Genomic DNA, 27055 nt, shown 5'->3' on the forward strand with positions numbered 1-27055 from the left:
GAGAGCACCTGAGACTCTGAAGCCTGCCGCTGGGAGAGAGCACAGATATCATAGTTGAGATGTGACTCTTAGAGAGAAGAGCTGAGGGAGTCATGCTTATTACTCACTTCATGCTAAATGCAAAGAGTGGCAGGGCGCCAGTCCATTCAGCGAGTTCACATGTTGAATAAACCCCTCAATAGTCCCTCATCGTGGGGAGGAAGTTGTTCTCATTAGTATTTTATTAATTGAGGTAGAATTTGCATACAGAAAAATTCACTTTTTTGTGTGTATAGTTCTATGAGTTTTAATCAACACATAGGGTCATATAACCACCACCACAGTCAACAGTGGGAAGAGTTGCATTACCCTTTATATGTTCTTGGGCACCTTTGTAACTCCTGTCCTCATCCCTAGTCCCTGGAAACCACTGGTCTGTTTCAGTACTGATGGTTTTCCCTTTCTCAGCATGTCATAAAGATGAGATCAAGCCATCTGCAGCCTTTCGACTCTGGCCTCTTTCACTTAGCATTAATGCACCCTAGCTTCATCTGTGCTGGGGCACGTATCAGTATCCATTCCTTTGTTTTGCTGAGTACTAGTCCATTGGGTGGAGACACCACAGCTTATTGATCCATTCACCAGTTGAAGGTATTTCATTTGTTTCTAGTTTGGGGCATTTGTGAATTAGGCTACTGTAAACAGTCGTGTAGATTTTCATGTGAGCATAAGCTTTCACATCACTTTTTTTCAATTCTAGTGAAGAATGAGATTGCAGGGTTGCATGGTAAGAGTATGGCCAACTTTCTTTTTTTTTTTAATTTTATTTTTACTTTATTTTACTTTACAATACTGTATTGGTTTTGCCATACATTGACGTGAATCCACCACAGGTGTGTACGAGCTCCTAATCCTGAATCCCCCTCCCACCTCCCACCTCATATCATCTCTCTGGATCATCCCCATGCACCAGCCCCAAGCATCCTGTATCCTGTATCGAACATAGACTGGCACTTCGTTTCTTACATGATAGTATACATGTTTTAATGCCATTCTCCCAAATCATCCCACCCTCTCCCTCTCCCTCAGAGTCCAAAAGTCCGTTGTATATATCTGTGTCTCTTTTGCTGTCTTGCACACAGGGTCATCATTACCATCTTTCTAAATTCCATATATATGTGTCAGTATACTGTATTAGTGTTTTTCTTTCTGGCTTACTTCACTCTGTATAATCGGCTCCAGTTTCATCCATCTCATTAGAACTGATTCAAATGTATTCTTTTTAATGGCTGAATAATACTCCATTGTGTATATGTACCACAGCTTTCTTATCCACAGCTTTCTGCTGATGGACATCTAGGTTGTTTCCGTGTCCTGGCTATTATAAACAGTGCTGCAATGAACATTGGGGTACATGTGTCTCTTTCAATTCTGGTTTCCTCAGTGTGTATGCCCAGCAGTGGGATTGCTGGGTCATAAGGCAGCTCTATTTGTAATTTTTTAAGGAATCTCCACACTGTTCTCCATAGTGGCAGTACTGGTTTGCCAACTTTCATAAGATAAACTTTTATGTGAAATTTCCAAAGTTTTTACAAGCCAACTATGCCATTTTTGCATTCCCACTAGCAACAGGAGTTCCACTTGCTTCAAATCCTTACCAACACTTGATATTGTTTATCTTTTAAATTTTAATTTTAGTGAATGAGTAGTAGTATCTCATTGCAACTTTAATTTGCATTTTCCTAACAGCTAATAATGTTGAGATCTTTTCATATGTTTAAATTGCCATCTGTATATCACTTGGAAAGTAACATTTCAATTCTTTTGGGTCATTTTTTATTTTATTTTATCTTACTAAGTTGTTGGAGTTATTTTTGTATTCTGAATGCACTTTCTTTATGTATATATATTATGTGTATATATTTTGCAAATACTTTCTCCCAGGCTGTGGTTTGCTTTTTTTGCCTTAACAGTGTCTTAAGAAAAGCAAAAGTTTTACATTTTGATGCTGTCCAATTTATCCTTTTTAGGGAATACATTGTGGTTTTCATCTCCTGGTTAAAAATCTTTGCCTAATCCAAGGTCACTGAGAAGTTCTATATTTTCTTCTAGACACTTTATCATTTTAGCTGTTACAGTAAGTCTGCTATCCATTTTGAGTTCATTTTTATATATAGTGTGAGATAAGGTTTGAGGTTCTTTTTTTATATAGACCATCATTCTAAACACCATTTCTTAAAAAGATTATTCTCTCTGTGTTGAACTGTCTTGGTGTCTTTGTTGAAAATCAGTTGGCCACATGTCTGTAAATCTATTTCTGGATTCTGTTTTGTTTCATTGATTGATATGGTTGTCTTTAGGCCAATACCACATTGTTTCTATTTCTGTAGCTTTATATGAGTCTTAAAATCAGGTAGTATAAGTTTTCCAACTTTGCTCTTTTTTACAAAATTGTTTCTGCTGTTCTAGTTTCTTTACATATTCATATACATTTTAGAACTCATCAATTTCTATGAAAAGGGCTGGTGGGGTTTGGGTTGCAGAACTCTGTAGTTTTTGCATTTACAGAGCAGTTGATGGAGAATTGACCTCTGAAAGATATTGACTCTTTTGAAAAATGAGTATAGTTTATCTCTCTATTTAGGTCTTATTTCATTTCTTTCAGGAAATGTTGCAGTTATTAGCATTTAGGTGTTGCATACACTTTGTTGAATTGTCCCTAACTGTCTCACATGTTATGCTATTAAAAATGATGTTTTAGAATGTCAGTTTCTAGTTGTTATGACTAATATATATAATAGTTGACTTTAAAAACATCTTTTAAAGATATCTTGCTGTTATTAATTTCTTATTTGACACCATTGTACTGACCACATGCACTGGATGAATTCAGTAATTTAAAATTTGTTGAGACTTGTTTTATGACTCAGAATATGATGTCCTTTTATAACTGTTTTCTGTACATCAGAGAAGAATGTGTTTGTTGCTATTGTTGGGTGAAGTGTTCTATAATTATCTATGGATACTTAGGTGGATTTGGTTACTAGCATTCAAGTCTTTGTTTCGGGTGAATTTTCCCCTCCTTGTTCTGTCAACTGTAGAAGTGGTCTTGAAATCTCAAACTGTAATTGTGGATTGTCTGTTATACTTTCAGTTCTCTGAAGCTCTTGTTATTAGGTGCATACACATTTATGATTTTTATATCCTGTTGATAAACTTGACTCCTTTATAATTATAAAATGTCCCTCTTTATGGCAGATAATATCCTTTTTTTTTTTGCTGACATCTACCGTGTCTGGTATCGATTCTCTAGCTTTCTTTTGATGAGTGTTAGCGTGGTACATCCTTTTCCATCCTTTTACCTTTAACCTTTCTGTTTCTGTATATTTGAAGTAAAATTTTTGTTGACATCATAGTTGATTCATGTTTTCTTATCCAAATGAACAATCTCTGACTTTCTACTGGTGTATTTAGAGCATCTTTTGTTTTATATGATTATCAATATGGGTGAGTTTAAATCATCCACTTTGCTTATTGTTTTCTACTTGTCTCCTTTGCTCTTTGTTCCTTTTTCTTCTCTTTTACCATGTTATTTTATATTAAAAAGTATTAGGATTTCATCTTAGGTTCATTATTAGTTTATTAGTTACGCTTTTTTATTTTTACTTTAGTAGTTGCTCTTGGGTTTTAAAACATATATCTTTAAGATGGTTTGCCTTCAAATAATATTATTTGATCTTATCACATTTAACATAAGCACCTTATGACAATTATTTCCATTTCCCCTCTTAGTCTTTGTGCTATTGTTACCATACACTTTATTTCTATGTATTTTATAAATTCCATTTAAAATAGTTATGTCTTTTAAGGAGATTAAGAATGAGAGAAAGCTTTTTTATTTTTATCTGTATATGTACAGGTTTTAGTTCTCATCTTTGAATAGACCCAAATTTCCATCTGGTCGCATTTCCCTCCTGCCTTAAGTTTTTCCTTTAACACTTCTGGTGCTAGTTGACTGATGATGGATTAATTTAGCATTTACATGTCTGAAAAAGTCTTTCACCCTCACTTTTAAAAGATAGTGTGTCCAGATAAAGAATTCTGGGTTTCCTTTTCTCTTTCTTTTAGTGAAGATGTTGTACTAATGTCCTTTGGTTTGCATTGCTCCTGATGTGTGGGTCTGCCATCATTCTTGTCTTTGTTCTTCTGTATAATGTATCCTTTTTGCTTTGGCTGCTTTTCTGGTTTTCTTTTAATACTGGTTTTCAGCAGTTTGATCATCATGTTACTTGGTGTGATTTTCTTCACATTTCTTGTACTTGATATTTTCTGAGCTTCTTGATTTTAAGGTTATGGTTTTTATTGCATTTCAAGTATCTGGCCCATTATTTCTATATATATCACATGTTTTTCTTTATATGGATGTGTATTTTGCACTCCCCTTTCTCTTTCCTTATTAAATTGGCCCACAGTGGCGTTTAATTCCTATTTCTTCACTCTCTGTAATGTGTCCCTTTGTTTCCTGTTGCATTTACCACAGTTCAGGTCCTCACTGTTTCTCTTTTTGTCTGTTGCAAAAACTTGTCTTTATTTCACCCCTCTCCAGTCCTTCTTCTATATTCCACACGGTCTACCACAGTGAGGTTTCTGAAATGTGCTATGCTTAAAACCCGTCAGTGGTTGCCTATTGCCTGTAGAATGCACTTAGACTCCATAGCATGGTGCATAGAGCCCCTCATCCCTCCCTGCTCAGTAGCCTTTTCCCTGTACCACCCCCACCCCATGGATGGCACTCTGAACTCTTTATGGCAGTCCCACGGAAGTGCCTCCAGTTCCCCAGGTGCATTGTACATTTCCATCTGTGTACACACTCATGCCTTTGTTATGAGACCTTCGTGCCTCCCTTAGCTTGTGCCTATAAACGCCTCCTCATCAAGTTGACATACCTCCTCTGTGAAGCATAATAACCTTGTCATCCCTTTCCAACTCCTTTGGACCTTGAACATGCTCTGTTGTCTTGAGGTCATTGTTTATTAGTCATCCTGTAGGCTTACTTATGTGTGGGTAGAGACTATATTGTATTTCTTGTTAAATACTTAGTAATGGCACGTAGCAAGCACTTAGTAAGGTGTTTGAGTAGACTGATGATTGGTATTTAGTAGGTATTGAGACCATTCTTCTTAAAATAAATTGAACTCAAATTTAAACATAACACATGTATAAAAAGCACTAACACAATAATTATATTTTGAGAGCCTACTGTGTTACAGGCGCAACATTAGGCACGTTCCATACCTTACCTCTTGTGTTTACAACAGCGGTACAAGGAGTATTATCCTCATGAGTGGCCCACTCATGGGAAATTTAAGTTTGGAGAGATTATGAACAAGGCTGTACAGATAGAAAATGGCAGAATGGAATTCAAGCTCACGTGTATATCATATTTTTCCCTCCTTACATGCATATGAGGAGTTCTGCTGTGTCACTGATGATAGTTCTATCATATTTGATGTTACAGACAAAAAAGTCTATCTAAAAGGCTGTTGGTATGTCTGGAAAGAGTTCTTTGGTAGACTGTTTGGCCTACAGACATCCAGTGCTTACGTCTTGTCTCATCTGTCATATGGCCATGTGGTGGGCAGTCTTGAGGCAACAAGTCACAGAAATCTTCCCAAGCCATGCGATGTGGAGTTTCCTACAGAGAGGGGTGAAGAGGCTTTAGGTGGTGACTTGGGGAATAGTGGAAGGAAGGAAAGACTCTGGAGGTGCCAGCTGTGCTAGCAAAAGTTTCAAGGGGCTCAGAACGCATAGTCATCATGATAGCTTTGGCTGGGGCCACATGCCTCCACCCAGTCAGCTGCAGGTCACTGCCTGTTGGACCTTATTTCCTCTTAGGTTCCCCTCAAGGCGACTATTGATTTTTAGCCTAATTGTAATTCACCCCCACCCCTCCAATTTAAAAATGTTGAGTGTAGTGGTCTCAGTGTTGTGGTTGAGTGTAAAAATGGAGTGTAGTGGTCTCCAGAAGCTGCAGGGGTTGTCCTTTTGTACATAAATATCATGATTTTAAAATTTATTCTGTACTACTGAATTCAGAATAAAATTTACAGAGGCATGGTTCTTTCCTCTTTGGACTTTATGTTCTAGAAAATAGTTAAACTGTGGTTTTGGTGTTTTAATTCTAAAATTTTCTGCTATGTGTGCTGGGGGTGGAGAGCTTTGGTATTTGACAAAAGAAGGGAAATTTTGTTACAGCAACTCTGTTTTCCACAGTGTTGGCACATAAGGGTCTGAAGACAGTGTCAGTTTAAATGTGCACTTGGGGACAATTCTTGGCCTGTCCCTCATCTCAGAAGAGTTGCCAAGTGGTGTGCAAGGAAGCTAAGTACACCACCTCAACTTTTTGAATAGCCTGTGGATCAGTATTTAGTGTTTCTTTTAGTCTAGGTAGGTGAAAGAAAAGGTAAGCTCAGCTAATAAAAAGAATTTTGCTTCTAAGAAGGATATATTATGCTGCAAATTGAAACAAAGTAGAACTTCCAATGTAGTTGCATTCTCTCCCTTAGGTCTTACATGATGTTGTAATGAAGATTTTTTTGGTTCTTTAAAAAAAAAAAATCTATTAGCATGACTTATTCTTGTCGTGACACACAGGCACCTGGATTTTGGCAGTGGATGGAGGGTAGTGAGGGTTTCTGGAGCCCTTCATGTGATGTCAATTAAGGAATTATTGGGTCAACTCACACATAAAAACAGCTGACCCACATTAATACTGACCTTAAATTATCCCAGTAGATATAATTGCTACTCTCCTTGCTGCCGCAAAAGAGGTCACTTATTTTCTTTTCCATAATCACAAATATAAATTTTATTTAAGTGCTGACTTGTTACCAGAATTTAAAAAACTAAATCTTGGGTGTATACCATGGACTAATGATGTTACAGCTCTTATGGAGAGTGGAATTGCTCACTTCAAGTTTATTGAAAAGTTTCTTAAGTCTGTTCTTTTAGGGAAAGTATTGTATTTGGTGGACTTGATAGCATTTCTCATTTCCTTTCCTTTATATTTTTAGAATTCTCCTAAGAAGTCAATTAAAGATATTTGGGGGAGGATTTCTAAAAAAAAAAAGAAAAGAAAAAAAAACAGTGTCAAAGATTAATCTGTCATTTTAAATAGGTATGATAGTAAATAACCTAGGTAGAACCAGAAAGAATATTTTTGTTGAGAGGTTGTTGCATACATTGGTAATATATTTTATGTGTACTTTTGTTGGAAAATGTTGGTGGTGTTGTTTAGTCTCTAATCATGTCTGATTCTTTGGCAACCCCATGGACTATAGCCCACCAGGCTCCTCTGTCAAGGGGATTGCCCAGGCAGGAATACTGGAGTGGGTTGCCATTTCCTTCTCTAGGAGATCTTACCAACTCAGAGATCAAACCCTCGTCTCCCACATTGAAGGTGGATTCTTTACTGCTGAGCCACCAGGGAAGCCCCTTTGTTGGAATATCAAATGATAAATCGTATACACATTGAACCCATTGTTAACTAGGCTTCAGGGAAAATGAATGCAGTCATTTATCCTAGAGGTCTCTGTGGGAGACAGATACCTTTTTTCAAGTAGTAGGCAGAAAAAGAACATAGCATAACTTTATTCCTAAAATGCCTCTTCTGATTAATCTGAATTACGAACCTACAAGTGAAAACACAAATAAGGTCTCACTGGAATGAAGATACACATTACTTGAATCACTGTATTCTTACAGGGCTCTATGATGAGCCTTCTGATAGCCTCTTCCCTGGGCTAATGTTGATAGTCTGAGGATGCTTTGTGGAAATCCTAGGTGAGCCAGGGATCCAGGACAGATCTGGAAGATTCAAGTATAAATGTATTTTTGTCAATTGGTTAATTAGTTTGTTATTGTAGATTGTTAATATTTGACTGGATATTTTGGCAGACTGACCAGGTTCATCAGGTGGAGAGGGTGGCGATTTTTCATGTGGATATTTGGATCTCTGCACTCAATTTAAATTTAATATTAAGTTTAAATTTCTGGCCACTGTGTGCTATCCTTATTGGAAAACAGGAACATTTAAAAAGTTTTGCTGCTGCCTGCAAGGACTTTAATCAACTGTTCTCTTGACTGACAGATATTTATTGAACTTTTATTGCATTCAATAAACTGTGCCGTGGAGTAGCAGAGCAAGAGATAACAGAAAAGTAGGGCATGGTTTCTGCACTCAAGATGTGTCTTTAGCAGAGCAGATAACTGAATCAGTAGTTGGTGAATAAATACATTGATAAGTAATGCTCATAATTTGTAATGAAATTTTAAAAGGAAAAGCAGTGGGACTTAGTTTTGTCTCTCTCCTGTATCACCATAGGCTGAAATAGCCAGGTAAATAGTAAGTCCTCTATGCACCCTTGTTGAATGAATGACCAAGCAACCGTGTATTATACATGCAGTCAGAGTTATTGTAATCCAGTGGAAGTTCATCCTTTCTGGCTGGGTTAGCCAAGGAAGGCTTTGTAAAGTAGGGGATGTAGTTACTGAGAAGGAAGGACTGCCTAGAGAAAAGGGATTGTGAAGACATTCCTGAGGAGATGCTGCAAGCAAACAGTGGAAGTGTGCCTGGGGAGGGTGGGGGTGGGTGTGTGTGAGGGGGGGTGGGGAGTGGGGGTGGGGTCACCAAAAGTAGGTTTTGAAAAGCTTTGGATGGCACGTTTAAATTTTCCTGCAGAGACAATGGTGTGTGAAAAGGGCTGTTTTAGAAATAGGAATCTAGAGGTGTTATACTAGATGCATTGAAGAGGGGAGAAGTTGTAAAAAGCCCATGGATAAGACTTGGTGATGAAGTGGATTGATGAGGAAAAGGGAGGAGTTAAAGGTGGTGACATTCTTGTTTTGAGCTTGGTTGACTTGGATAATGTAATAGTAAAAGCATAAATGAAAAAAGGAAAATCAGAAGGGAAAATTAACATTTTATGGGAAGATTTTTCTGTTTTAAATTTCTTAATGTTTGAAATAACAGGGATGCTTCATTGTGGGCTGAGAAAAATCACAGAAGCACAGATCTTTTTGACCTGAGAGGCATCTTAAGAGACTGAGTTATCATTAGACTCTAATCCAGCCCTGTTATCTTATTGATGATGTATCAGTATGTGATGAGTGATGTTATCTTATAGCCACCTGGGGTCAGAAAGAGCCCTAGGAATGCAGTCTCTGGCTTAGATGCAGAGCGCAAACAGGGTGGCAGATGTGGAGTCATTTACAATGTATTGAAGGGTACTTAAGAAGTACTCCTTCACTTGAAGTTTGGTTTCCTGTCTTAAATTTGAAGAGCCACTGTAAAATAGTTCCATGTAACACACCTGGAGGTATCTATAAACACTGTGTTATAAGACTGGTAGAATCCTTTAAATATTAGGCAATGTACTCATTCATTCTTACTAATAAAAAGTCTTATTGTTGTTGTTCAGTCGCTCAGTCATGTCCGACTCTTTGCTATCTCATGGACTGCAGCACGCCAGGCTTCCCTGTCCTTCACCATCTCCTGGAGCTTACTCAAACTCATGTCCATTGAGTCAGTGATGCCATCCAACCATCTCATCCTCTGTTGTTCCCTTTTTCTCCTGCCTTCAATCTTTCCCAGCATCAGGGTCTTTTCTCATGAGTCAGCTCTTTGCATCAAGTGGCCAAAGTATTGGAGTTTCAGCTTCAGTATCAGTCCTTCCAATGAATATTCAGGATTGATTTCCTTTAGGATTGACTGGTTTGATCTCCTTGATGTCCAAGGAACTCTCAAGAGTCTTCTCTAGCCCCACAATTCTTGCTCCCAAATGTGGTATTAGTAGTGCCACAGTAATAATAATTTCTTTATCTTTCTTTTAATAATTTGACATATTTATATTTAATAACTTCTGTGTGGATATCACTGAGTTGAAGCTTACTCAATTCTAAGCATATTTTACACTGCAAATATTCTGTCTAGGAATTTTTTAGCATGGCTCTGGAGTGCCATATTGTCACTTTTGAGGAGGCAGCAGTTGCTAAGGCCCTCACATGTTCAGTTGGACCCGTAACCCATCTCTCTTCTCCTTGGATGTTGCTAGGAATGATGGTATCAGCATAATTGGCCTTGGACATGTGTTAAATAGAAGTGGTGGGGCTCAGAAGGAGGGTTTAGGTGCCAGTTCTCACTCTTGGCATATACGCTTTTGTATTCCAATCCCTATTACATATGAGGATAGAAAATAATGTCCATCTTCCTGCTCACACCCTTTGTGTCTGCCTGACCCAGACCCAAGGTTGTAAGTATAACATTGGGCTTTTGGCTTCTGGAGGTCATGGGTGTTATTCCAGAAATTGAGCTGATATTTACTGTGTGAGGATTCTAATTACTTCTTTTTTTCCCAGCCTTATTGAGATGTAATTGACATATAACATTATATAAGTTTAAGGTGTTCAGTGGTGATGATTTGATAGCATTATCTATATCTATAAATAAAATGGAATGTTTTCTACAACAAGATTAGTTAACACATCTTTCACTTCACATAATTCTAGTTTTGTTTTTATGTTGAGAACATTAAAACTCTATTCTCATAGCATGTTTCAAGTTTAGGATACAGTATTGTTATCTATAGTCACAATGCTGTACATTAGATCCTAAGAATTATTCATCTTATACTTGAAAGTTTGTTCCCTTTGACCAACATATTTCCCTGCCTCACTGCCCCCTGGAGTGAGGGGCAACCTCCATTCTACTCTCTGTTTCTGTAAGTTCAGTGTTTTTAGATTCCATAGGTAAGTGAGGTCATGTAGTATTTGTCTTTCTCTGACTTATTTCACTTAACATAAGGCCTCAAGGTTTATCCATGTCACAAATGGCAGGATTTCTTTCTTGTTAATAGATATGCACCATGTTTTCTTTATCTGTTCAACTGCTGATGGCCCCTGAGGTTGTTTCCATGTCTCTCTGTCATGAAATATACTACAGTGAACGTGGGAGCACAGATACCTCTTCGAGATAGTGATTTCATTTTCTTCAGATATTTACCCAGAAGTGGGATTGCTGGAGCATATATTTTAATATTATATTTTAAATAATATAATATAATATTATTATATTTTAAATATAATTATATTTTAAATAATAATATTTTTATTTATAATAATTATAATTATATAATTATATTTTAAATTTTTTTATGACTCTTCATACTGTTTTCCATAATAACTGCATCAATTTAACATTTTTACCAGTAGTACGCAAGAGTTCCCTTTTCTCTACATCCTCACCAGCATTTGTTATTTTCTGTTTTCTTCATAATAACCATTCTGACATGGGTGAAGTGGTACCTCCCTGTAGTTTTGATTTGCCTTTCCCGATGATTAGTGATTTTAACACCTTTTCCTATATTTGCTGGCTATTTGCATGTCTTCGTTGGAAAAATATTCGGATTCTCTGCCCACGTTTTAAGGATTGTTTGTATTTTTGTCATGAAGTTTTGAATATGAAATCAGACAGGTGATTTGCAAATATTTTCTCGTATTCTGTGTTGCCTCTTCATTTTGTTGATCTCTTCTTTTGCTGTGCACAAGCTTTTTAGTTTGATTTAGTCCCACTTGTTGATTTCTGCATTTGTCACCTGTTCTTCTGATGTCATATTCAAAAACAATCATTGCTAAAACCAATGTCAAGGAGCTTTTCTCTTGTGTTTTCTCCTAGGAGTGTTAAGGTTTCAAGTCTTACATTTAAGTCCTAAATTCATTTTGAATTAATGTTTGTGAGTGATGTAAGATAGGGGTCAAATTTAATTTTTTTTTTTTTTGCATGTGGCTATACAGGTTTTCCAACACTACTTATTAAAGAGACTGTTCTTTCCCCATTATGTATTTTTGTATCATTGTCAAATATTAGTTGACTGTATATATGTGAATTTATTTCTGGGCTCTTAACTCCATCCCATTGGTCTGTCTGTTTTTACACTACTACCATACTATTTTGAAATCAGGAAGTGTGATGTTTCCAGCTTTATTCTTCCTCATGATTGCTTTGGCCATTTGGGATCTTTCGTGTTTTCATATGAATTTTAGAATTTTTTTTAATTTCTGTAAATAAATGCCATTGTAATTTTGATAAAGATTGCATTGAATCTATAGATGGCTTTTGGTAGTATGGACATATTAACGATATTCACTCTTCCAATCCATATATATGGGATATTTTTTTCCATTTATTTGTGTCTTCATTTTCTTTGATCAGAGTCTTACAGTTTTTTAGTATATAGATATTTCACTTCCTTGGTTAAATTTATTCCTTAATATTTCATTGTTTCTGCTGCTATTTTATACGGTATTATTTTTAAAATTTCTTTTTCAGATCGTTTGTTGTTCTGTATAGAAATGCAGCTGATTCTTGTATGTTGATTTTATATCTTCAAACTTTACTGAATTCACTTATTAGGTCTAACAATTTTTAGTATTTTCTGTACACAAGATTATGCTATCAGCAAACAGAGGTGTTTTTCTTTCTGATGTGGATGTCTCTTTTTTTTTTTCTTCCCTGATTGCTCTTGCTTGTTCTTCCATTACAATGTGGAATAAGAGTGGTGAGGGTAGGCACTCCTGCCTTGATTCTGATTTTGGAGGGAAAGCTTTCAACCTTTCACCATTGAATGTGGTGGGTTTGTCATATATGGCCTTTATTATGTTGAGGTATGTTCCTCCGTGGGCTTCCCAGGTGGTGCTAGTGGTAAAGAGCCCTGCCTGCCAGTGCAGGAGCCGTTAAAAAAAACCTGGGGGGTTCAATCCCTGGGTTGGGAAGATCCCCTGGAGGAGGGCAAGGTAACCCACTCCAGTATTCTTGCCTAGAGAATCCCATGGACAGAGGAGCCTGGCAGGCTATAGTCCATGGGGTCACAAAGAGTCGGGCATCACTGAAGCGACTTGGCATGCACATACATGTTCCTCCATATCAAGTTTGTTGAGAGTTTTTGTCACGAAGGGATGTTGAATTTTGTCATGTGTGTTTTTTTTTTAACCATGCATTGAAATGATTATGTGATTTTTAACCTTCATGTTAATGTGGTATATCACATTGATTTATTTGCATCTGTTGAGCAACTTTTATATCTCAGGGATAAATATCCCTTGATTGTGGTGTATGATCCTTTTAACATACTGCTGTATTTGGTTTGCTAGTATTTTGTTGCGGAGAAGGCAATGGCACCCCACTCCAGTCCTCTTGCCTGGAAAATCCCATGGACGGAGGAGCCTGGTGGGCTGCAGTCCATGGGGTTGCTAAGAGTTGGAAATGACTGAGCGACTTCACTTTGACTTTTCACTTTCATGCATTGGAGAAGGAAATGGCAGCCCACTCCAGTGTTCTTGCCTGGAGAATCCCAGGGACGGGGGAGCCTGGTGGGCTGCTGTCTCTGGGCTCGCACAGAGTTGGACACGACTGAAGCGATTTAGCAGCAGCAGCAGCAGCAGCAGTAGTAGTATTTTGTTGAGTTTTTTGCATCCAAATTCATGAGGGTATTTGCCTGCCCTTTTTTTTTTCCCTTATAGTATCCTTATGTGACTTTGGTATCAGGGTAATGTTGATCTTATAAAAGAGTTTGGGAATGTTATATCCTCTTTAGTTTTTTTTTTTTTTTTTTCCCCTGGCAGGGTTTGAGAATTGTTATTAATTCTTCTTTAAATGTTTGGTAAAATTTAGCCATGAACCCAGACTGTCCTGGGCTTTTCTTTGTTGCAGGTTTTTGATTACTGATGCAATCTTAAATTTGTTATTGGTCTGTGGAAAGTTGTATGTTTTTAGGTTGTCTTGATTTGTGGCCTACAGTTGTTCATAGTAGTCTCTTATGACATTCCCCCCCCCCCCCCCCCCGCCACCCCGTGGTATCAGTTACAATGTTTCTGCTTTCATTTATAGTTTTGAATTCTCTTTATCTTGGTAAGTCTATTTAAAGATCTGTTCTTTTTTATCTTTTCAAAAAGACAACCCTCTTGTTCCATTGATCTTTTCTACAGTTTTTCTATTCTCTATTTCATTTATTTCTGCTCTGATTTTAATGTTCTTTCTGCTAACTTTGGGCTTAGTTTGTTCTTATTTTTCGAGTTCCTTGAGATATCAAGTTAGGTTGATTACTTGAGATTATTCTTTTTTTCTTAATGCAGGCATTTATTACCATAAACTTCCCTTTTAGCTCTGCTTTTGCAGGATGATAAGGTTTGGTATGTTGTGTTTCCACTTTTGTTTGTTTCAAAATATATGTTTTTAATTTCTCTTTTGATTTCATCTTTGATTCGTTGGTTGTTCATGAGTGTTTGTTGAAATTCTACATATTTGTGGATTTTCCAGTTTTCCTCTTGCTGTTGACGTCTAGTTTTATACCACTATAGTTAGAAAAGATACCTGGTTTGATTTCAGTTTTTAAACATTTGCTGAGACTTGTTTTATGACCTAACAATCTATCCTGGAGAATGCTTCGTATGTGCTTGAGAAGAATGTATATTCTCGTGCTGTTGGATGGAATGTTCTTTGTATGTCTCTTGGGTCCATTTGGCCTCAAGTATAGTTCAGGTCCACTGTTTTCTTATTGATATTCCATCTGAATGATCTATCCATTGTTGAAAGTAGAGTACTAAAATCCCCTACTATTAGTACATTGATGTCTATCACTCCCTTGAGATCTGTTAGCATTGACTTAACGTACTTACTTCTCCCTGTAAAGCATCTGCCTACAATGCTAGAGACCTGGGTTCAATCCCTGGGTTGGGAAGATCCTCTGGAGAAGGAAATGGCAACCCATTCCAATGCTTTTGCCTGGAAAATCCCATGGACGGAGGAGTATAGTAGGCTACAGTCCATGGGGTCGCAAAGAGTCAGACACGGCTAAGCGACTTCACTCACTCACTCACTTAATGTACTTAGGTGCTTAGATGTCTTTGCCGCTGTCACTCATCTGCCTTCCTGGGTCCACAGTTCAATGGAAGGAAATGAAGGACTGAATGGGCCTGGGAGGTAAGCCTCTAGTGTTTTTCTTTTACTCAGTTAAGGGAGACAGGAAGGAGGGTGAGTAGGAAATGTGCAACTTCGAGCAGACAAGAGCCAGCTCTTTTACAGAAATATGAGAAGATAATTAAACCTTGATCATTACTAGCAGGGAAGCAAAATGACCATAAAATACTAACATTTAGTAATTTACTGTCGTAATCCTAATTCTTGTGTAAGAGTTTCCTATTTTTTAAATTGTAGTGATAATTCTGAAATTAAAAAGAATACTAGTTTAACATGCTTATTTTAAACTAGGTCCTAGCAGTAGTAACCACCGTTGTCTTCATGGGAGTGCTGAGACTTTGTTAACAACTGTCTAGGCCAAGTATTATAAAATCACTGATCCTGTGTGCTTAGTTAATTAGGAAATCTTGGTTACCTAACATTTGATAGTGGTGGAGTACGAACAGATTCATCTTGCTGGTGATTTCACATGTCTAAGTCTCCTGAGGGTGGGTGCATGGACTTTGTAGTAATGATCAGCCTTGGATGAAAGAAAAACAAAAATCCCATGTAGAACTGGGGAACTTCCAGCTTTGCTAGGTAGGGTATTTTTAGACTGGGGCTAATGAACTGCTTTTCAACCTGAAGTCTTCAGGGACAGGCAGTCTGCAAGTAGCAAATGAAAAGCCAAGCCAGTATTCTTGAATTTATAGATCCAGTCTACCAGATTGAAGGCCGCTTGCTCTTTGTAACTAACTGAACTAGCTGGCCCCTGCATGCCGAGTTTCTATGGCAATATGATCTCAGTGACCTCTCTTCTCTGTTGTGGAATGTAGGTGATAAGAATGGAGGTGAGCCTGATGATGCTGAACTGGTAAGGCTCAGTAAGAGGCTGGTGGAGAATGCAGTGCTCAAGGCTGTCCAGCAGTATCTGGAAGAAACACAGAGCAAAAACAAGCCAGGGGATGGGAGCTCTGTGAAAACGGAAGAGGCTGATAGGAATGGCACTGACAGTGACAACAACAGGAAATGAGACCCAAATGCAGGCAGGACCCCCTGCTCCGTGAGAAGCACCCCTGCCCTCCTCTGCTGAGTCAGTGGACTGATTCGCATTGTGCTGTCTAAGTGTCCTGTCCAGTCTGTGAAGATTGCCTAATACTTTTCATGATTGACGTGTTTGCATTTCTGAAGCACAACAGAAGAGGAATGGAGAACTGGGACTATCAGAGGAAATCAATTTACGAAGGAAGAATGGCCCAGGTTTCCACTTGCCCTCAGCCATGGCTGAGGGAGAGGGGACTTTGGGTTATGCCTTGTGGACTCAAATTAAAGGACATGGAAGAGGCCTTGACATAAATGGAATACTGCCATTTCACTTGCCTAGCAGGGCATTTAACTACCTTATCTGAGGCCAAAACACACACAGAGCTAACAAGTGCTACGATTAAAATGATCACTGTTGAAATTATTACCCATAAGTTGGTCCACAGTGTCTCATGTTTGTCCTATGTGTATTGTTGCTATGCATTATTTACAGTAAATTTGATTCTTGTAAATGATATATTTTGGTGAAATGCAACCTTTTCTATAAAATGTGGGCAGCATTTTAAAGGTTTCTTTTTAACCTTCTTTTGATAAGTCAGTGTGCCATATTTAATGTTTTTCATTGGCATTTGTACATGAAATGTATCATATAATTTTTTTCCCATAGGCCCGAAACCTATTGGAATCCGGGACTTAATTAATGAAGCTTTGCGTCGAGAGAGGATGGGTCTGCAATCCAAAGTGAAGGAGATAAAAGCACTTTTATTAAAGCCTGAGATTCAGGCCAAAATCAGGAGGGAGCTTTTTGAAGGGAGATTCATTAACAACAGTAATCAAGGAAATGATGTGGATTTCAGTGCAACTTTGACATAAACTCTACATTGCTATCATGGTACTAGAGTTTATGATATCTTTCCAGCTCATTAAATAGCTCTTTGGTGAAAACCAAAGAAGTGTTCTGATAGTTTGCACAACAGCAAACCAACATTTGGTAAGGAATGAACAATTTCTTTCCAAAGAAAACTGAATTCTGCACTGTTATTTTTAAGCTAAACTTGTGTTTTAGAATGTTTATCTCTGTAATATCGATTCATTTTATAGAAAAGACTTCTTAATTAGCTGTTGTGAGATGTTCCTTGAGTCCTCACAGATAAAATATACAGACTGTGAAAAATCATTTACTAAAAAAAACAAAACAAAACAAAATAAAACCCAGTATTTTAAGGGTTATTTGTTTCCTGTTGACATGACTTTTGTTGTTGTTCAGTCAAAAAAAGCATTGTTCACATGTATCTATATCTAGTGTTACTTTTAATGAGACTTTGAATGTTTATTGATCACTAGTACTTGAATGAACATTTATAAATGTAATTATTGCAGTCACTGGTTAAGAATGTTTTATAATTTCCATATGTATTATTTTTCAATGATTGAAATGTAGTTTGCTTTTTCATTTCTTACTGAATATTTGGGGTTTTTATTTTCTACTTTTCTGAAGATAAGCTGGCCCATGTCTTATTGTATCCCTTATAATCTGAATTTGCTTGCACTGGTTCATTTTTAAAGAATATTCTTGGAAATTTTCCTTCCCATATGATAATCACTGGTAACAGCTTTTTCTATAATCGTTGTAAAATTGCTGCTACTAACAGATCATGATGGAGGGGGAAACTATTAGAGATCAAATATGTAATCATTTGAAAGATAAAATCCAGTTTACTCATGGATTTTTGCTATTTTTTCACTGGGTAAATTATATTACATTTATTTATAAGTGAGTTTATGTATTTTCATGCCTCTTAATAAATGTATTGTTTTCCCTTGTTGCCTTTCTTCATTTACTTTTTTTCTTCTTAGAATCTGAATATAGTGAAGTCAGAAATAGGGGCTCTGATAGTCTCAGTGTTTTTAAGACTATTTTGTATTAGATATAGTTGGATAACAATATTGTGATAGTTTCAGGTGTAAAGTAATTCAGTTGTACATATCCATGTGCCTATTCTTTTTCAAATTCTTTTCTCACTTAGGTTGTTACATAACATTGAGCAGAGTTCCCTGTGCTATGCAGTAGGTCCTTGTTCAGTGTTTCTTAACTTTTGTGTTCTTATCCTACTTGCTAAAATAGCACAGTAGTCAGAGCACCTTTAACCTTAGACTTTTGAATCACTCCAAATCAGTCAGCTTCACAGGGAATATCAACAGAACGTTAAAGGCAAAGAAAATCTCAGTAGCATCTCATAAACTGCTCACAGTGGGTCACTCCAGCAATGTCAGCAGCAGAGATAAGAGAGCATGTGCGTCCAGATGTGGAGACCTGGGTGCTGGTTCCCGTGAGCCTCTTCGAGGGTGGAGGTTTTATTGTATGTAGACGACTTCCTTGAGTTAACCCTTGAGGTGGGAAGCAAAGATATTTGGGAGCTTGCTTTGTTCTTTAAGAGAGGAAGTCGTAAGGAGATAAAGTGCTTTATCCAAGGCCACACTGCTGCTAGGCAATTGGACCTGTGCTCGGACCTAGAGCCCCATCTCCACTGTTCAATAACCTGTTAATAGTATTTTAGGAGAAACAGCATGCTAAGTTGTTAGTATTTTAGGAGAAGCAGCGCATCTTACAGCATATCTATAGGATCTCTTTATCCTCAAGGAGCTACTTCAACACTTCCCAACAATTTGAAAAGCTAAAAAAGTATCCTTTTTGCAATCTGGAGTTACATGACTTTCTACACAACTTACTGTTTTTTTAAATTAAGTGTCATACCTCCCAGGTGTTACATACCTGGCCACGAGCCAAGTGCTCTAGGCACATTAGTATGTTTCTTCCCTTCAGTGACCCTGTTAAGAAGTTACTAGTACTGTTTTACAGGTTAGGAAATTAGGAAAGTGGGGCTCTAAATGGTTAAATGGCTATTTATAAAGCTAATAAAAGGTAGGGCTTAATTTAGACTTGGGTCTATTCTACTTCAAAGCCACGCTGTTTCCGCAACGCAGCAGTTCCTCTCTCCACCGAGTACAAGTCATTTCTCAAGTTAAGAATGTGGAACAAAAGGAAGTCATTTTCTTTTGACTAAATCATCTCCCTTGCAGCCCTGAAGTTCTGTGAACATAAGAGAGTTGTCAGCTGATGTGATGGAACTGGAGAAAAAAAGCCCAGGTATTCAGTTTAGGGATTAAAGATTATAATAATATAATATTACTAGTGAATTTTTCATTTAATCAGGTTTACAAAGACAGTGAAAAGTATGCAATAAAATAAATCTTGTTGTTTCCATTTAAAAAAATCTAAGTATGACATTAATTTGCAAAAATTAAAGTTTGTGGTGGGAAATATTCAAAATGACTTTTTCCCCATTTAGTCAGAACTGGAGAAGAATCATTTGTTGGGTCACCGAGATAGACTGTGTTGTCCTCGATTGGTGTAGTATTTTATATAGCCTTTTCTTCTGACAAGGGGGCTGCGTGGTTGGTGAAAGAGTGTCACTTTGGTCCAGGAGACAGACTGTGGTCTCTAGACCTGGACTGCACCAACAGTGATTCTCAACAAACCAGTTCCCTTTTCTGAATTGAAACAGTTTGGTGATAGGTGATTTTCGGGGATCCTAGTTTCTCTGTGACTTTATTTTGATGGTATTCATGCTGATGCCATGTCTCAACCAGATGCCCATACGTGAGACCTTCTTGCTTAACGCTATTCTAGTACATCTGTTGTCAACAAGAGATTGAGATTTCTAGAAGGCTTTGTCAGCATCATGTAGGCACAAATTTACTTTTATGACCAGATTCCAACATTTTCTGTCACTGATAAAATAGTAGACCCTATATGAATATTTTTTAAAATGTCAAAAAAGTAATATTTTCAACAGCAGGACAAGACTCTGCTAGCTTTGAACCTGGTCCTATTTATAGCATAAATAGCCATGACAAACATTGTGTGTTGAAAAGCAGAGACATTACTCTGCCAACAAGTGTTTGTACAGTCAAGGCTAGGGTCTTTCCAGCGGTCACATGTGGTTGTGAGAGCTGGATGGTAAAAAAGACAGAGTGCCAAGGAATTGATGCCTTTGAACTGTGGTGCTGGAAAAGACTCCTGAAAGTCCCTTGGACGGCAGGGAGATCGAACCAGTCAATCTTAGAGGAAATCACTGAATTCTAATTGGAAGGACTGATGCTAAAGCTGAAGCTTCAGTATTTTGGTCACTTGATGAGAACAGCCGACTCATTGGAAGTCCCTGATGCTGGGAATGATTGAGGGCAGAAGGAGAAGAGGGCATCAGAGGATTAGATGGGTGGATGGCATCACTGATGGAATGGACATGAACTTGGGCAAACTCTGGGATATGGTGAGGAACAGGGAAAACTGGCGTGTTACAGTCCACGAGGTCACCGAGTCAGACACAACTGGGCGACTGAACAACAGCAACAATAGTATCTTAGATGATTGTTGTATTGCTCTACTTTTCGTTCTAAACTTCAGACCTTTGAAATATACTAGTTATAGCTAGAGCATACTTAAGATTCAAACTATTCCCTCTAAAACCCCAGTGTGCTTCTATGTGTCATCTCAGCAGCCAGATGTTCCCATAAGGAGATAATTAAAACAGTTTTGACTTCAGATTCTAGATGTCCTTTCAGACATAAGACTAATACAATGTGTTTGCACCTCTATAGTTGATCACCAATTCATAAACCAGTTACCATGTTAAATATAACAAATTAAAATTTTATTTCTTTATATACTCAAAAACAAACCTATAATATCTCCAAACCTAGTATCAGTTTTATCTTTGAACAAATTGTGGATGCATTCCTGAATTCCAACTTTTCCAGGTATTCATATAAAAAAGAAATAAACCCAGTGTACTTTAAAAAATAGTTTACAAGTCCTTACCTGAATTTGATGGCAGCACACATTCTTAACAAGACAGACCCCTAGATTATTCATTCACAGTAAAAATGAATATTAGAACAACTCGCTCTTGAGTCAGTGAATTTAAAATTCACAACAACTCTTTCCTGGAACACTATTTTGGGGATAAGAAAGCTTGTTTATAAGGTAATTTGAGAGCTGAAGGAAGGTGCTATTATCATCTCTTGTGTAATGTCCTCAAAACTACTTATTTGCAGTCATTAAATGTAACTGATAAATTCAGGCAATTTGGAATTATTTTAAAATGTAAACTGCAATACTCATTGAAAGGTTATGAAGTTCTGTTAAAGCATGAAAGATAGATCCACTAAAACAGAAATTGATTCATTGTTTTTGGGAAACATATGTTGCTTACCCTTTAGTGGTTCAAATGATTTCTGAAAGCCCACTCTTCTATGACACTGCCCTATATATCTATATGTAAAATTCTTTGACCCATCTTTGTTTGCAGTCTCATCCATTTAAGCTGCTTCACTGTTCGGCATGCTTGTTCTTAGGTAGCTATATAGTAAACGGGTGCGACGTTTCCAATCACTCCCCACGCTTCCTGCCAAAAACCACATGGGCGCAAAATCACCATGGTTATGTCTTTGAACCAAAGAACATTTCCTTCTTCTTCTTTTTTTTTTTTTTGCCTTTTTTAACCACAAATATATGATCTCTCCCCATATATTTTTGGTAAATGCTCACATAATGTATATAAAGTTGAAGGTGAGAGGACCAAAAAAACAGACTTACAGTTCGATAGGAATTACAGTGCTGAGGAAAGAAACAGAAGTGATATGTACACACCAATTCAAGAATTATCTGATATGCTAATTGAGGTAGGGAAAACAATGACTCTGCAACAGTGGGAGAGACTAAGTATATCTTTTAAGATTCTGGAAGACAGTTTTGGAGGCTATTTTTACCAGGTCCGAGCTTGGGAAATGTCTTTATAGAAGAGGATGTGATGAGGGCTTTTGATAGTTTTGTGGGCATTTCTCACAGTTAGTGACTGCACAGCATCTTTTGAATACCCTTTCTTGTTTGAGGACACCCCCACCTTGTGATCCCCACTTCTCCAGGGAGAGGTCTGCAGTAGAGGCCAGGAACCCTCCTTCTCAGTCTCTTTATCACTGGGGTTCAGCCATAAGCCTTGGGCTCCACAAAGCAAGAGAGAGACCCTGCGTGCTGCAGGGGCAAAGTCGCAATTTGGGGTCCTGTGCCCTATGTAGGTGTCACATGCTGGCAGAGGGTAGAGGCAGGAGTGTTTGCTTGGAGCATCTGACAGTGGAATGAGGCATCTTTCCTGCTACTTGGCCACCCAGCCTGATTCTTTGGACATTCTGGGGATTCTGTGAGTTACTGAATATCCTTTGCTATAAAATTCCCTTTCCACTTTAACTAACTAACTGATTCTGCTGTTTGCAACTAAAAGTCCTGGCTAATAAAGGCCGCACTCCACTAAGTCAGTATTTCAACACAGGGCATGACTTGGCATTTTGAATTGGACATCTCTCCTAGCATGAGACGGGTATTTGTGATGTAAGAAGTTCCCATTCCTGACCCCCAGGGACTAAATGTCAGTAGCAGACTCCAGTTACTGTGACAAATGAACATCCCTGCACATTTCTCAAATCTCCTCCAGATGAGGGCAACATGACCCCCCACTTGGGAAACACACTGTGTACTCTCTCCTAGCAGCATAAAAGAGTTCACATGCTTCCTCTCATGACCATTCTATCAAGAGGTAATTCAGGTCTTAAAAAGGACGTGCTCACTGGGGCTTTGTACACTATTACATTCCTGGATAGAAGCAGGACAATGAAGCCATCTGCATGTTTTAAGTGACATGGATCGAAACACCTAGTTGCTGCATGAGAAAAATAGTGAAAGCATCGATTGTTATGATAAAGACACCATTGTTGAATCACTATTGTGATTCTTTGGGCACACTTAGAGAATGAAAAAAAGGTGACCTCCAAAGTGAAAGCTAGGTGGCATGATTAACATATTGTTATAATAAAAAGGCTATTTCTCATTTATTTTATTCAAAAATAAATATTTTGCATAGTATGCTGAAGAGCAAAAGTTTATAATAAATGTAGAGATATTTTAATCAAAGAAATCTGAGAGATATGTTTGAAATATAAAAATATTTTAATATACCAGAAATATTAATTTTCCCTGAGCAGATATGGTAGAAAGATTTCAGCTATAGAATGGGAAAGCACTGTTCCTATAGGGCTCTACTGAAACCTGGAGAAGAGTGGCTTCCTGAGTTAAGTGACACACGTGGAAACACAGAGAAAAGTTCAGTGGAGCCTTCAAATCAAAGGAATATAATAAATAGACACAAGAGAATGAATACATTAGCGATAAATTGTGGAGAATTCAAACTTTATGTTTTAAGAGAAATTACTAGTCTTTAGTGCATTCAGAATGTATCTTTAATTTTATGCTAAATAGCTGTTGTAGTTTGTTGTTTACCATAGAGAAGTATTACCCACCCCCCCTCCAAATCAGTGAATATCCTAGACCTAATTAGAAGGAAGTGATATAAACAAGAATGGCTCAGCCGGGGGTAGATTATTGCTTCCAATTCTCCTTCCCTGTATCCTTCTCATATGACTGCCTGTTTCATATGGCTTTACAGTGAGTTTCACCAAAGGCAGAGTGAATTTCTTTGCCCTACGGATGATACCTTACTTGGCTATATGACTTGCTTTGACCAATGGGATGTATGTGAATATGAAGCAGGCAAAGGCTTGAAATGCGGAGACTTGTGAAGCAAACCTGAACCAGACCTGCAGCCTGGAGCCAAGCCCTGCCAAGTGCAGTCGTGACTAGCAGACCCACCCCTGCAGACAGGTGAGTGAGAACCAGATGCCTGTTGTTCTGTGCCACCTGCTTTTTTTGTTACGCAGCAGTATTGTAGCAAAAGCTAACTCGTGTAGGACCTGCAAGTCAAACTGAAACACCACAACAAACTTGAGCTAAATTGTGCTTTTAAAAGGCAGTAGCATCCAGAGAGGATGTACCATTTGGGGGCTGTATGGATTTCATATTATATAATTTATGGTATTTTCGTTTTTAAAAAGATACATAAGATGTTTATAATTGCTTTCAAATATTAACAGTGATAAGTTCCAAGAGGGATTACAAGTGAAATTACTTCCTAATTTGTGCATTTTAGTAATTTTGCTATCTATTGTTGTTGTTAAGTTGCTAAATTGTATTCAACTCTTTGTGACTCCTTGGACTGTAGCCTGCCAGGCTCCTCTGTCCATGATGTTCTCCAGGCAAGAATAATAGAGATTTTAGTAATTTTACAATCTATATTAAGCATTTATTCTTACAGATAAAATCTTAAATGCTATTTTAAAATAAAACTAATCTATTCAGATATCACACAATTCATTATGTTGCAGCTATAAGAAATTGCTGCCTGAAGATCACCTTACTCACAAAACTCACCCCATTCACTCATGCATTCACTCACTTTTTGAACATTTCCTCTGGGCCAGATATTGAGCTGGGTGTTCAGTATGCAAAAATATCTATGTTGGAATGATACACAATATGTTGATATAGGTGTATTTATTCCTCTCTCTATAATCTCTATTTCCCTCATTTTCAGTAAGACCAAGATTGCCAAAATGTTGGGTTTATTTTATTTTTTCCAACTTTATTGAGAAATAATTGATGACTATAATTAAAGTGCATAATGTGGTGATTTGAATACATATCCATTGTGGAATGATGACCAAGATCAAGAAAATTAGCATATCCCTCAGTTCACATGTTTAACTTTTTTGTGTGAGAATGCTTAAGATCTAGTCTGATCAAATGTAAAGTATACAATACAGTATTATTAACTATAATCACCATCCTGTACATTTGATCCTTAGGATTTATTCATGTTGTAACTGCAAGTTTGTGTCCTTTGATTTACATCTCCTTGTTTCCTTCTTCCGCAACCCCTGGCTACTACCATTCTACTCTTCATTTCTATAAAATCAGCTTAAAAAACAGACTCCACATATACGTGACACCATACAGTATTTGTCTTTCTCTATTTAGCTCATTTCGGGCTTCCCAGGTGCGCTAGTGGTAAAGAACCTGCCTGCCAGTGCAGAAGTTGTAAGAGACTCAGGTTCAATTCCCTAGGTCTGGAAGATCCCCTGGAGGAGGGCATAGCAGCCCACTCCAGTATTCTTACCTGGAGAATCTCATGGACAGAGGAGCCTGAGGACTACCATCCATGCGTTGCAAAGAGTCAGACAGGACTGAAGCGACTTAGCACACATGCACACAGGCATTTGGCTTATTTCAGTCAGCAGAATGCTGTCCAGGTTCATATGTCCTGGCATCATTGATAACTAGTTACAGGACAAACTGCTTCTCAAAAAAAAACCAAACAGTAATTATTTTATTACAATTTCTAGTGATTCTTTTAAAGAAGGAAGAATGAAAGAAAAATTAAGACAAATTGTGAAGAGGCATACCATTTTAGTGTAAAAGAACAAAAATATCCTGTTATGTCTGTATCTTGCTAGTTGTGTATTTTAGAATGGTGGCCACAAAGTGAGAGAAACAAGTGAAACCCAGGAAAATGGGAAAATTGGATGCTTCCCACCAACCATTAGTTTGATTAAATTCTTTAGGTAAGAGGCTTAAGAACCTCAAGTGATGCTGAATTAACAATGGTGTAGTGACACTGAAAATACTGCTGTAATGACATTCTAATGATGTGAAACAATAATGCTATAATGATGCTGATTAAAACTCAGCATCATTATAGCAAGGAGAATCTCATTGTATTGCTACAAAATAAGGACTCAAATTACTTCTAAACCAACTAAAAATTTCACAAAATTCACTTTTTTATATGCAGTTTTATAAGTTTTTACCCATACAGATGCTTGTAATGACCACCATAGCCAAGATACTGAATGATTTTAATATCCCAAAGAATACCTTCCAGCTACCCCTTTCTTCTTGGACCCTCCCTTCACTCCAAACCCCTGGCAATCACGTGGTCTGTTCTCTGTTATTATATTTCTGCCTTTTCAAAATGCCACAGAAGTGAAATCATACAATATAAGTTCGAGATTCCTACCCATTGGAGACTGAGTTCTTTCACTTACCAAATACAGAAATGTTTTTTTATTTTTAAAAGAATGTTTATTTTTGCCAAATACTAGATAAAGGAAGAAGACAAAAAAGACTCAGTTACTGCAGGACTTAAAAGGATAGCATCTTGACATTTTTAAAGAAATGGAGAAGTAATTAAGACACTGCAGAAACACTGTTTTCCTTCATATATAAGGAGAGCTTCTGTTTAAAGCAGATGGGTTTGGGTTTGCCTTTTCTATTTTGGGCGTGTTCAAATATGTGTCCTCTAGATGCACAATGAAAGAAAATTCACCTCCCTGCAGCCTCCCTGCAGTCTCTGCATATGGAAATGTAATTATTCAGTGCTTAACTCAATTTTTTATCTGGGCATTTGAACTTATTATATGGCTAGTGAGATAAATCCTTAGCAGCATATTTCCTTGTTCCTTGGAAAACCACTGACCTTCTAAACTGTCATAAATTTATTCAGCCCAGGCTGTGTGGCATAGCGCATTTATGTGCAACACATAATCGAGTTGGATCTATGAGAGGTGAGAGGAGCCATGCTTGTATTTTACTGCCTGTGGGGCATCGCCAGCTTCCATCAGTGTGCTTCCACTGCCATTATCAGCAATGCATTTTCTCTGCTGCTGAGCTCTGCTCTTTCATATAATGGAAACCATCATTTATGGAGGAAAGTAATACTGTGGTTTAGAATTCCCATAGAAATGAACATATTTAGCAGATCGAATTCATACATGCTGAGTAAAAGCAGCAACGTCCATTTCCAGCTGTAAACACACACACACACACACACACACGCACGCACGCACACACACATTCATATGTGCTGTGGGAGTTGGGGAGAGGTGACTTTCAGGGAACAATGTACATTGCAAAAGGGTTCGCTATTGTGTTTCTAGCGGTATGCTCCCATAAAGAAGCAGACGTATTGTGAGATGTATAAAACTGGGCTTCCCAGGTGGCGCTAGTGGTAAAGA

The 27055-nt window shown here is 37.6% G+C and overlaps 1 protein-coding gene across 5 annotated transcripts in view; it reads left to right on the forward strand.

The window, feature by feature from the left end:
* AKAP7 (A-kinase anchoring protein 7) overlaps nucleotides 1-17858 on the forward strand; it is a 134636-nt gene extending 116778 nt beyond the window's left edge. For 4 of the 5 annotated variants that reach the window (XM_069598434.1, XM_069598436.1, XM_069598437.1 and 1 more), the window contains one exon: nucleotides 15826-17858. In XM_069598434.1, coding sequence (XP_069454535.1) covers nucleotides 15826-16022 — 197 coding nt within the window. In that variant the 3' untranslated portion in view covers nucleotides 16023-17858. The remainder of the gene's footprint in view (nucleotides 1-15825) is intronic. The other variant, XM_069598435.1, reaches the window with a different exon arrangement.
* The last annotated feature ends 9197 nt before the right edge of the window (nucleotides 17859-27055 follow it).

The sequence above is a fragment of the Ovis canadensis genome, chromosome 8 (genome assembly GCF_042477335.2).
Source record: "Ovis canadensis isolate MfBH-ARS-UI-01 breed Bighorn chromosome 8, ARS-UI_OviCan_v2, whole genome shotgun sequence".
NCBI lineage: Eukaryota > Metazoa > Chordata > Mammalia > Artiodactyla > Bovidae > Ovis > Ovis canadensis.